At 31.9% G+C, this 12719-nt stretch overlaps 1 protein-coding gene across 1 annotated transcript in view; it reads left to right on the top strand.

The window, feature by feature from the left end:
- Nucleotides 1-12719, top strand: part of COL11A1 (collagen type XI alpha 1 chain) — a 212859-nt gene that overhangs the window by 70039 nt on the left and 130101 nt on the right. Inside the window, exon 5 of the mRNA XM_061183781.1 lies at nucleotides 8557-8685. Coding sequence (XP_061039764.1) covers nucleotides 8557-8685 — 129 coding nt within the window. The remainder of the gene's footprint in view (nucleotides 1-8556; nucleotides 8686-12719) is intronic.

Genomic DNA, 12719 nt, shown 5'->3' on the forward strand with positions numbered 1-12719 from the left:
TCTCCTAGAATATAACTAACACCCAAGTTTTAATATTAAAAGTTTAAATCTTCCAAGATTCATAGTGGAATTAAAAGCCTTATAGGATTGTAGAGTTACTAGTTGCCAGGTTGATATTAGAGAGACTGTTTATAAATAAGCTGTTTAAAAACAAACTGTTTATTTGAACAATTATAGTTGTATATTGATCCAGCCTCTGCTTTGACTGTTTTGGTTATGTCTGAATTTCCTCTGCCATTCTTGGGATCTTATGCTTCAAGCACATAATTCATTCACAGGTTACCTTATTCAATCACATGGAATTGAACATGACAGCTGATCAAAACCCGGTTTTTCATTGCTCTTTCTCAGGAATCAGCCGCTGTTGCTGTACAGTTCAGTGGATGCTCAGGCTGGGAACTGACTTCAACCAAGCATTGGTTGACTTCATAGGATGAGGAATTGAATCTGAAAATTCAGACACTTAACATTGACACATTGACATGTGACCTTAGACATTATACCAATTTCTTGTACAACACTTTTTCAATAAATGTGATTTCTTGTACATGCAAAAAAGCTAAATGTGTATTAACTTGTGTATTTCCTGAATTATAATGTAATTACATTCATAGCACAGAAAATGGAAATAGCTAGGCCTTATAGAGAGTTACTATATATATGCATACACAAACAAAAATAACAAACAAAAATTGTTAGAATATGTGCATTATATTTTAGTTTTGAGAGGAGGATATGCTATTACTTATATAATTGGTCTTGATAAAAATGTGGCTGGATCCTTTTGCAATGCATGTGACATTCAGAAGAACCTCATCTTTATATATAGTTTCTGTTCAGTTTTCTTGCATTTGTTTTGCTTCCCTCCTCTAGACTCATTCTGTCTATAGAAAAATACTATAGTATAGACCGAGTTGACACAGCTGTAGATAGCAAGGTAATTGTTTCAGCTCTACTGTAATTTTGGCTTTGTAGAGCGTTAGAGGAGGAGGATGTCTTTTTCATACGTTGTGTGCAGCAGATGCCAATTTTACTTGGTAACGTCACCCTTTTCCAGCTGTAGAGATTTTTATGACCGTTGAATCTAAATATTTATAGTTCATTCAACCCGTCAGGATGCTTTTGTTTGTCTACAGACTGTCTCATAACATGTCATATGATTAACATAAAACACTATAAAATGCCTTCTGGGGAAAATAGTACTGTAGGTTTTTAACACAATTTTCCAGTTTCTTTCCAGTAGTACTACATTTAATGGCTGAATATCAAACACCTGAAAAAAGAATTTATTGTGGAAAGGTTGGCAGGATTCCATTTAATGAAGTGAAGTGCCTTGACTAGAACAGTTAAGTACTCAGGAAACCAGTATTCTTCTAAAAAATATACTATTAAAAATACTATATGTAATAAAATAGGCAAGTTTTTGTGTTTCAGCAAAAGCTTCATTTGGTTTATTATATTATCTATAAGTTAAGTGTGGAACTCTATACTTTTTAGTTCTGAAGAGGACCTTAGATATGATCTCTAAACACATTCATTTTACAAATGATGAATTAGGGTAAGTGACTTGCATAATTCCAAGTAATTAATGGCAAGGCTGGGATTCAAGAATCAGAATTTCTGATTGAAACCCTCAGTGATGACAGTACACAAGAGGTGCTGAATGATGCCTTTTTTTAACAGCAGAATGAAGAATGTTCAAATTTCTCTGTTACTAGCTATTACTCATTTATAATAATTCAATTGTGGCTACTCAGTGTTCTAAACTCATAAGTTAGTGTTTGAGAAATGTTATCAATAAATTTTAAGAATTTATATTCATTTGCTGTGAGAATGTTTAAAATCAGTAGGCATAAGCTAAATATTAGAGTCTATTCCAGCTATTTACAAAAAAGGATCAAAAAAAATCTCAGAAACAATCTAATTTGTTTGATTGTACTGCCTCATAACATATAAAAATAAATAATTTTGATGTTGGAAACACTAATAATAGTCTGACCATTATAAGCCGTATATTTTGTGGATGGATATTTGCTGATTCTGCTTTATTTCATGTTTTACTGGGAAATAAAGTAGGTGTTTCCTTATTTGGGTGTTATCTGAACATATTAACATGTTACATGCACTTTTAAAGCACTTTTTGAATGAATGATTGAATGAAATGACTAAATAACTGAAGAAATATAGCTAAATCTGATTGCAGAGAAATTTCTGAATTCAACAAAATTTATCTCAAGGATTACTAAACATTGTAATATATCATGTCAATGAAATTTTTATTGGCACATGTGTGTTTTTGACATTTTAATTTTAGTCATTTTTCTGTTACTAATGAGACATTCTAGATGCAGATCTTTAGCAAGTAGTTGGCGGTGTTCATTTAACTGTTAGGATATTGAGCAAACAAGGATCAGACAAAGACACTAAAAAGAAAAAGTTTGGAAATGACATGTCTATAAAGGTCACTGAGGAGCTTCAATATACTCTTGGAGATCTAAGAGGCCTGTGTGCATGTCCAGGAAAGACCTGAAGAGACTCTAATATCTCAAATATTACTGACCTTGAGGATCTGCATAGCAAGAAATGAGATCTAAGGCAGAGTTGTAAACTGTTGGAATATTATAGGCATGCTCACACACAAATACACACTCAAAGTCTCCTGGCAGATAGTGAGAGATTTTTAAGGAATTCTCTGTCCAATCATTTGCTCATCACTAACCTAACTGAGCAGAGACCTCAGTGGACACAGGAAACAAAGAAAATTGACTTATATAATTACTTCAAAAGGTCACAAGACAAGCAGCAAAAACAACCACAAACAAAATAACAAGCATTGAGGGGAGGGGGCAATGGAATCCAATCTCCACAGGTGACATTTAAAATGTGCAGCTGTCAACAAAAAATTATGAGACAGGCAAAGAATAAGGAAATTATGTCCCATACGAAGAAAAATCAAATCTATAGGAACTGTCCTTGAAGACATGCAGACATTGGACTTACCAGACAAAGACTTTAAATCAGCAATTATGAGTATGTTAAAAAACAAAACAAAACAACAACTAAAGGAAACCACAGCTTAACAACTACATGAGAGTATGAGAATGAAGCCTTATCAAACAGAGATAAATAAAGGTAGAATTTCTTAAAAAAGAACAAAATAGATTGGGAGTTGAAAATCAATTGAGATTACTCAGTATGAAGAAAAGAAAGAATAAACTTGCCAAAAGTTTACAAAGCATCAAAGACCCGTGGGACACCATCAAGCATAGCAACATAGACATAGTAATGAGTCCCAAAAAGAGTGGAGAGGAAGGAGGTACAAAGCATATTCCAAAAAATAATTACCAAAACCTTCCCAATTTTGATGAAACACATTAGTCTATATAGATGAGAATCTCAAGAAACTGCAAGATAAACTTGTAGAAATCCACACACAAAGTATTATAATCAGTCAAAAGAAAAAGAATCTTCAAAGCATCAATAATAAAGTGACTCATAACATAAAAGAGATTCCCATTAAGATTAACAGCTAATTTTTTGTCAGATTTCATAGAGGCCAGAAAACAGTGGGTGACATATTCCAAGTTCTGGAAGAAAAAGATTGTCAACCAAAAATGCTATATCCTGCAAAACTATCTTTCAAAAAACAAAGAAGAAATTGACATTCCCAGATTTATGAAAAACAAATAATGTATCAAAAGTAGAGCTGCCTTACCAGAAATAAAAAGGAGTCCTTTAGATTGAAATGAAAGGACATTGGGCAGTAACTCAAATTCACACAGAGAAATAAAAAAACACTGGAAAAATTACCAACATAAGTATATATAAAAACAGTACAAATTTTTGTTGTTGTTGTTTATAGCACTTTCCTTCTCTTAGCTGTTTTAAAATACAATTGCATAAAGCAAAATTTATAAAACTATGTTGATGGCTTATATTGTATAAAGATGTAATTTGTATAACTATAATATTACAAAGCAGGGGAAAAGGGAATAGAGTTAGACAGAAACACATTTTTCTAGCAAACAGAATCCAACAACACATTAACAGGATCATACACCATGATCAAGTGGGATTTATTCCAGGGATGCAAGGATTCTTCAGTATATGCAAATCAATCAATGTGATACACCATATTAACAAATTGAAGAATAAAAACCATATGATCATCTCAATAGATGCAGAAAAAGCTTCTGACAAAATTCAACACCCATTTATGAAAAAAACTCTCCAGAAAGTGGGTATAGAGGGAACCTACCTCAACATAATACAGGCCATATATGACAAACCCACAGCAAACATCATTCTCAATGGTGAAAAACTGAAAGCATTTCCTCCAAGATCAGGAACAAGACAAGGATATCCACTCTCACCACTATTATTCAACATAGTTTTGGAAGTCCTAGCCACAGCAATCAGAGAAGACAAAGAAATAAAAGGAATACAAATTGGAAAAGAAGAAGTAAAACTGTCACTGTTTGCAGATGACTTGATACTATACATAGAGAATCCTAAAGATGCCACCAGAAAACTACTAGAGCTAATCAATGAATTTGGTAAAGTTGCAGGATACAAAATTAATGCACAGAAATCTCTTGCATTCCTATACACTAATGATGAAAAATCTGAAAAAGAAATTAAGGAAACACTCCCATTTACCACTGCAACAAAAAAGAATAAAATACCTAGGAATAAACCTATCTAGGGAGACAAAAGACCTGTATGCAGAAAACTATAAGACACTGATGAAAGGAATTAAAGATGATACAAAAGATGGAGAGATATACCATGTCCTTGGATTGGAAGAATCAATATTATGAAAATGACTATATTACCCAAAGCAATCTACAGATTCAATGCAATCCCTATCAAATTACCGATGGCATTTTTACAGAACTAGAACAAAAAATCTTAAAATTTGTATGGAGACACAAAGCACCCCAAATGGCCAAAGTGTTCTCGAGGGAAAAAAACGGAGCTGGAGGAATCAGAGTCCCTGACTTCAGACTATACTACAAAGCTACAGTAATCAAGACAATATGGTACTGGCACAAAAACAGAAATATAGATCAATGGAACAGGATAGAAAGCCCAGAGATAAACCCACGCACCTATGGTCAACTAATCTATGACAAGGGAGGCAAGGATATACAATGGAGAAAAGACAGTCTCTTCAGTAAGTGGTGCTGGGAAAACTGGACAGCTACATGTAAAAGAATTAAATTAGAACACCCCCTAACACCATACACAAAAATAAACTCAAAATGGATCAAAGACCTAAACGTAAGGTCAGATACTATAAAACTCTTAGAGGAAAACATAGGCAGAACACTCTATGACATAAATCACTGCAAGATCCTTTTTGACCCACCTCCTAGAGTAATGGAAATAAAAACAAAAATAAACAAATGGGACCTAATGAAACTTAAAAGCTTTTGCACAGCAAAGGAAACTACAAACAAGACGAAAAGACAACCCTCAGAATGGGAGAAAATATTTGCAAATGAAACAACTGACAATGGATTAATCTCCAAAATATACAAGCAGCTCATGCAGCTCAATATCAAAAAAACAAACAAGCTGATCCAAAAATGGGCAGAAGACTTAAATAGATATTTCTCCAAAGAAGATATACAGATTGCCAACAAACACATGAAAGGATGCTCAACATCACTAATCATTAGAGAAATGCAAATCAAAACTACAATGAGGTATCACCTCACACTGGTCAGAATGGCCATCCTCAAAAAATCTACAAACAATAAATGCTGGAGAAGGTGTGGAGAAAAGGGAACACTCTTGCACTGTTGGTGGGAATGTAAATTGATACAGCCACAATGGAGAACAGTATGGAGGTTCCTTAAAAAACTGAAAATAGAATTACCATATGACCCAGCAATCCCACTGCTGGGCATATACCCAGAGAAAACCATAATTCAAAAAGATACATGCACCCCAATGTTCATTGCAGCACTATTTATAATAACCAGGACATGGATGCAACCTAGATGCCCATTGACAGATGAATGGATAAAGAAGATGTGGTGCATATATACAATGGAATATTACTCAGCCATTAAAAGGAATGAAATTGGGTCATTTGTAGAGACGTGGATGGATCTAGAGACTGTCACAGAGTAAAGTAAATCAGAAAGAGAAAAACAAATATCATATATTAACACATATATGTGGAATGTAGAAAAATGGTACAGATGAACCAGTTTGCAGGGCAGAAATAGAGACACAGATATAGAGAACAAACATATGGACACCAAGGGGGGAAAGTGGCGGGAGGGTGGGGTGGTGGTGGGATGAATTGGGAGATTGGGGTTGACATGTATACACTAATATGTATAAAATAGGTAACTAATAAGAACCTGCTGTATAAAGAAATAAAATTAGAAAAAAAAAAGAAATTTTTGTGTAGTGCTGATATTAAGTTGATATTAATCTGAAAAATGTTATAAATTAAGATAATTATAATCCCCAGGGTAATCACTAAAAGAAAAACTCTGTAAAATATAGTAAAAGAAACAAAATCATTAAAATTGTTCACTAGTAAATATCTATTTAGCACAAAAGAAGATAGCACAAAATAAGAGAGTAAGAGAGTAACAAAAAAGGAATGACATATAAAAAACAAATAGCAAAATATCTACTAAGTTGAGACAACTCAAATAGCTAGTAACAGCTGACTAGATAAACAAAATGTATTCAATAGTAGGTTCATACAGCAAGCTGTTATTTCAAAAAAGGAATGCAGTACTGATACATGTTAAAACATGGGTGAACTTTGAAAAAATGATAAATGAAAGAAGCTAGTCACAAAAGGCCTCATGATGTATGATTTCATTTATATGAAATGTCCAGTGGTTACCAGGGGCTAGGAAAGGAAGAGATAAGGAGTGACTGCCATTGGTTATGGTGTTTCTTTTAGGGGTGATGACAATTCCTGAAATTAGATATTGGTGATGGATGGAAAACTCTGTGAATGAACTAAGAAACATTGAATTGTACACTTTAAAGGAATAAATTCTATATGTAAATTATATCACAGTATAGTGATATGAATGAAAATATAGATTTCTGATCCATTAGCATAAATGCTAATTTTAAGAGTAAGAATATACAGAGCTCTTTAGACAGAAGAAAGAGCAACGCAAATAGAAATAACTATCACACCAAAGATAGTAACCACAGTATTCAATAAAGGATTGCCAGCTAGAACTAAATAATTTATACTCTTTTCTTGGCGCTTTTCACAAGAGTCTGCTTATATCTTTTCAAGTTATAAATTTTATTCTCCATTTTATTACAATTTTAAATCTTAACCACTATATTGCACTCTCCAAAGGCAAGGATTAGATCAAATTTATGTTTCCATCTCCAGTGATACTATGTTCAATGTCTTGTGTATAGTACTTTCTCAATCCACATTTGTTGATGAATAAATGAATACTTGAATATTGTGGTATAAAAGTGCTATGAATTCTTTCCTGCTCTCTAACTCAATGTTAGAGACTTCTAAAATTTTCATCAGTCTCTAAATAGCTTATGCTAATCAGACATAGGGAAAGCTGAAATAACTTCGAAATTATTCAAAATGATATCAGGAGTTCTGTGAATCAGACCCATGAGCTCAAACTTACAGGGACTTGAATCACCAAGTCAAATGGATATTAACCCAGACATTCTTCTAGGCCTGAATATAATTCTGAATTAATATGGTCATGACCCATAGATTTATATCAAACTAGTTTCATGTCAAATTAGACCCATGTGGAAATATTCAGATGGGTTTGAGAGCAAAATATTTGATCTTCCTCTTGTTTTCACAGTTTCCAGAACCTCCTGGAACTAAAACTCTTTAGATAACCCTATTAATTATTTCTAATGTTTATTTTTTATTAAAATTATTCAGATTTCTAAGTAAGTGAGTTTGATGTACGCTTAGATGCTCCATTTTTAACAAAAATATGCCAAACTCATGCTTTTTAATTTGTAATTTGGATTTTTCTGGTCTCTGCATTTCTCATTCATATTTGTAAGTAGAAATTTCTTTTGATATTGAGTCCTCTAACAGAACTCAATAGTTGGATCTATATTTTCATTTAAAAATTCTTGTATAAACTTGCTTAAAAAATAATTCAATCGAACTCTTCCATTATTTAATATTGGAAATACATTACAGTTTTATATATTTACAGTTTTAAAATCTTATTTACTTTTTTATCAGCTTATTATTCACATTTCATTTGTCTTATTCCACACAGAGTAAACTGTGAAGGCAGTAAAATCAAGTTTTAGCAAACAGATGAATATACTATAGATTCTCTGAACCACAATATAACAGAATAACAGCTTAATATTAAGATCTGATTTGTTAAACAGGTGTGAATTTCTCTCTCCATCCTATAGGACTGTTTTTAACATTGAAATGTAAGCGATTTCTTCTCATATTTAAAGATGAACTACACTGGGTCTTGGATAAATCTTGCTCTGGATATATGTGTATTCAAATATGCTGACTACATAACCATGTTTGTTTCTTGGCAGGGGGACATCCAGCAGTTCTTGATCATAGGTGACCCCAAAGCAGCGTATGACTACTGTGAGCATTACAGTCCAGACTGTGATTCCTTAGCACCCAAGGCTGCTCAGGCTCAGGAACCCCAGATCGATGAGGTGAGGACCGTAAGATCAAGGGCAGGTTTTCTCATTCCAATGGTAAGGACATAGGTTTGCAGTTTTGAGGCTCACCTCCATTTATTCACTTTTAATTAAACTTTACCTTGTATTTATAGTGTTTTAATATTTCTAAGAATATGTGATTTGAAGAAGATTTTTGGTGTTTGTTTCCGTCTTAAGTATTTTGTTACATAATTTCTTAAAAATACAGATACTTCACATATACTGTGTAGAAGAGCATATTTTATTTGGGGGGAGATGAGAAAAAAGATAATTTCCCAAAGATATATTTTGTCCTTAGCATTTCAGTAATTAAAACAGCCTCAAGACAAGGGTGACTATTTTCTGGTGTACTTGCCATATCCCCAGGCCTTTGGCAATTCATACAGATGAGAAAGGGACTTTAGTGCTATCTTAAAGTTGTCAGGCTGTGTTGAATATTTAGAGGGATTTTTTTTTTCCATTTCTGTAAGACTATGCTACATTGATATGTAAGTTTTCTTTTTCTTGCATAAGATTTGATACAGAGAGCAATGAAATGAAAAGCATTATGAACTGATTGCTGTAACTAAATATTCATATTCTTTGATTAATATTATGTCACTTTATTTGAAACTCGGGTGTGAAACCATTCTTCCAGGCTATTTTTGCAAGAAAATTCACCATAATGAAATTTGACTCTATTCTCTCTCAGACCAAAAATAAGTACATTTAAGTTAGCCATAGCAATTTTGTCAGACTTGAATATCCCAAAAAACAAAAAAATATAGTACAGTGTATGCTTTATGCAGATTTTTAGGTAAAATTCTTTAATGTGAATTTTCTGGAAATTAAAAAGCAAATACTGGAAGGAATTGAGTCTTTAGTTGGCAGCAAAACTATATTTTTATTTTTTTCTCAAGGTGAAGAGTTCTAAATTTTAGAGGGAGAGGGTGGAAGTTTAAAAGCATCAAGACTGTCCTTATGTTTGAAAATAACTCAAATAGCTTTCTTCTTGACTATTAAAATACTATTAGATACCATCTTTTGAGTTCTACTGTTTAGAATAGGTTAGGATCTTAATCTCTTAATTTTAATTTACTGTTATTTCTGCATGCGAATTCAATTTGGATTTTACCATTTAAGTGCTTGAAATATATTTTTTGACATTACTTTCCTTTTTAAGGTATGATAGTGAATTCTGTTGCACTGATCTTTTCCATGACTTAATATTAATGTTTTTTTAAAACAGGATAAAGTCTTAAGAAGCTAACAGGAAAGCAAATATGAGAGAAAAAAGAGAAATTACCTGGATATTTGTGTTTGCTTCTTTCACAGTTCTCAAGTGCTTCATTCTTTTTATTACCTCATGATTTATTAAAACAGTCTGTGAATTCCCTCATGATTTATTAAAACAGTCTGTGAATTCCAAGAGGATAGGTAAAATATCCATCAAGTTTTAGTGGTTTTATATCTTAGAGATTATGTGATGATTCAATATTAAAATTTATAATATTTAGTATGTGTGCTCAAGATGGATGAGATTTATTTTGCTCTTGTTTTAAGAAAGATAAGTCTTGTTCATTTTAGTAACAGATATAGCTCTGATTTTTGGAAGAATGAAAGTATGCATTCTTATTATATCACCTTGAGGTGTTTTATTCCCATGTTTTAATGCTATTGCATCAGGTAAGCAGAGTTATTTTAAAGCAAAATAATATTTTTAACCATTTTTATCTTAAATTCATTTAAAAGTAGACTTTCCCTTTTTGACCTTAGTTGTTGATTCATAAATTTAACATTCTGTTGACAAATCAAACTTGTTTTTACTAGAAGCAACTGATGAGGAAAAGAGCATCCTGCTATAATAAAAGCTGCATGATAATCTGGTTGGGTGATGCAATAATAGCATTTCTTACAGTTTCTATGTTGAATATGTCACAATGAAAAGATTTTTTGAAGAATCAGCTCTCACTTTTTCCCCCAGTACTAAATTACATTGATACTTCAATAATAAGATAACTATTATATACTAGTATGAAAAACACCTGGTTAACAGAATTAGTAAGCCATCCTTCTATTACTTTTGAACTATAGCCATTAATACATCATTATATTACAAATATGCATTTTAATATTTGTACTACAGATGTTTTACCTATACAAAATAGGAATGCAATGTTACCAGTGAATAAAGAACATAAAGTACAAAATAGGGCATCAAACATACATGTTGTACTTTATATTGCTTAATTTACAATTAATAAATTTGTAAAATTGCATATTTATTATTCTGATTTGGATTAATAAATATGTCAATTTATTTTATAAATTAACTCAAATGTGTTTTCTTCAACTTGTGATTTTGTATAGTTCATATTCTCTAAATAACATATTTTAATTCATTGTTAAGATTACATTTTTTATGTGTTTGGCACAGTATCGCATCATCATCATAGAGTGAAATGTAAAATGAAGATAGATTTAAACATGGTGATAATATCAAACTGTTATTCTATGTTAACCTCCACAATACCATTTATATAGCAAAGTAACTAATATTAAAATTATGATGGTCTTGTATTAAACCATCGTGTTAAATTATCCTTTTATCTTAATAAGAAATTAGATGTTAAATCTACATATGGTTCTTTCTTAATGTGCTACACAGACTACAATGCCCTTTATACAGTAGGCAATTGATGTTCTTCTTTTTAAATATATATATAAAGGATGGAAAAGGAAGAAGAAGCAAGGGAAAAACAATATTTTATAAAGAAATTTCTTACCTTAATATTTTTTGCACTCAATATTTATCATATATTCTAGTTCTCAAAGACGTTCAGATATTTACTTATGCCATTATTTTTCTAACAAACTGAATAAGAACAGACTTGACATTTCAGGAAGAAGACCCCTTCTCCTCACATACTATAACTTATGCTAGGCAACTCACAGATCATAGGTGAAATCTTTCCATCACTGCACGTCTTTTTGCATATATTCATCTGATTGATTACAAGTAGTTCTCTCTTCTTTACCTGTCTTTGAGACACCCCCAAATTCCATAGTAAGAAGGGAGAATCATCTCCAAAAATAGGTTGTAAAGCTTCATGTAGACCAGCAAAGTCCTAAGTATATCAATACACACCAGAAGGGGCATGTTGTTTAGATAAAGAAATAAGGAGAAGAGAAGCAGTGATTCTTTTCACTGACTCCTGAATGGCTCTAAGAAAAAGATGTGCTTTAGTGCCTAAGCAGGTAAGCATGTTACTGCCTTCATTATTCTATGACCACAGCTAGTCTGGTTGATCTCCATGTGGAAAAAGTTTAAATAGAGGAGAGAATTATGGAGGTTGGAAAAGGTTTCCTCCTATAAGGAAAAAAAAAAACATGATATAAAGATATAAAGGTAATTGGCTGCTTTGAATACCAGGCTTCATTTAAGATGCATTTAAATTGTCCATTTTTACAGTCCTTCATGCCTTTATATATTGCCTTATGTTTTTACAATTCATTATAGATGCATATGATTCTGAAAAGTCTGCTTAATTTTAAAACTCTAAAGCATAAATTAGCCTGGCTAATCTTTTTTCATGTTTTAACTTCAAGCTGCCAGCTAGTAATTATATAAATCCACTGTTTCTTATTCCAACATGTGTGACTATAACTACGGAAAAAATTATTCATTAGACAATATTCAGTTTCCATTAATTCTTTTCATATGTATCTAAATTCAGTATTTAATTGTTTTATTTATTTAATGGTGCTATTGATTAATACTCACTTTACCTTTTCCTAGAAATAGTCGGCATTATATCTTGCTTGCAGAGTCATGAAGAAACACAAGTGTTCAAAAAGTTATATATGCATTCTTCTATTTTAACAAATTCTACTCAAATTCTAATTAGAATAAAGATTTGTTGAAGTCTTTCAAATGTATATTCAATGATAAACTATTACTGGATAGATAAAATTATGAATCAATTTCAGTTAATTTAATCAAATTGAAGTTTTGACAATCATAAACACTGAAAGTATGTCTATATATT

Source organism: Eubalaena glacialis, chromosome 3 (genome assembly GCF_028564815.1).
Source record: "Eubalaena glacialis isolate mEubGla1 chromosome 3, mEubGla1.1.hap2.+ XY, whole genome shotgun sequence".
Lineage (NCBI taxonomy): Eukaryota > Metazoa > Chordata > Mammalia > Artiodactyla > Balaenidae > Eubalaena > Eubalaena glacialis.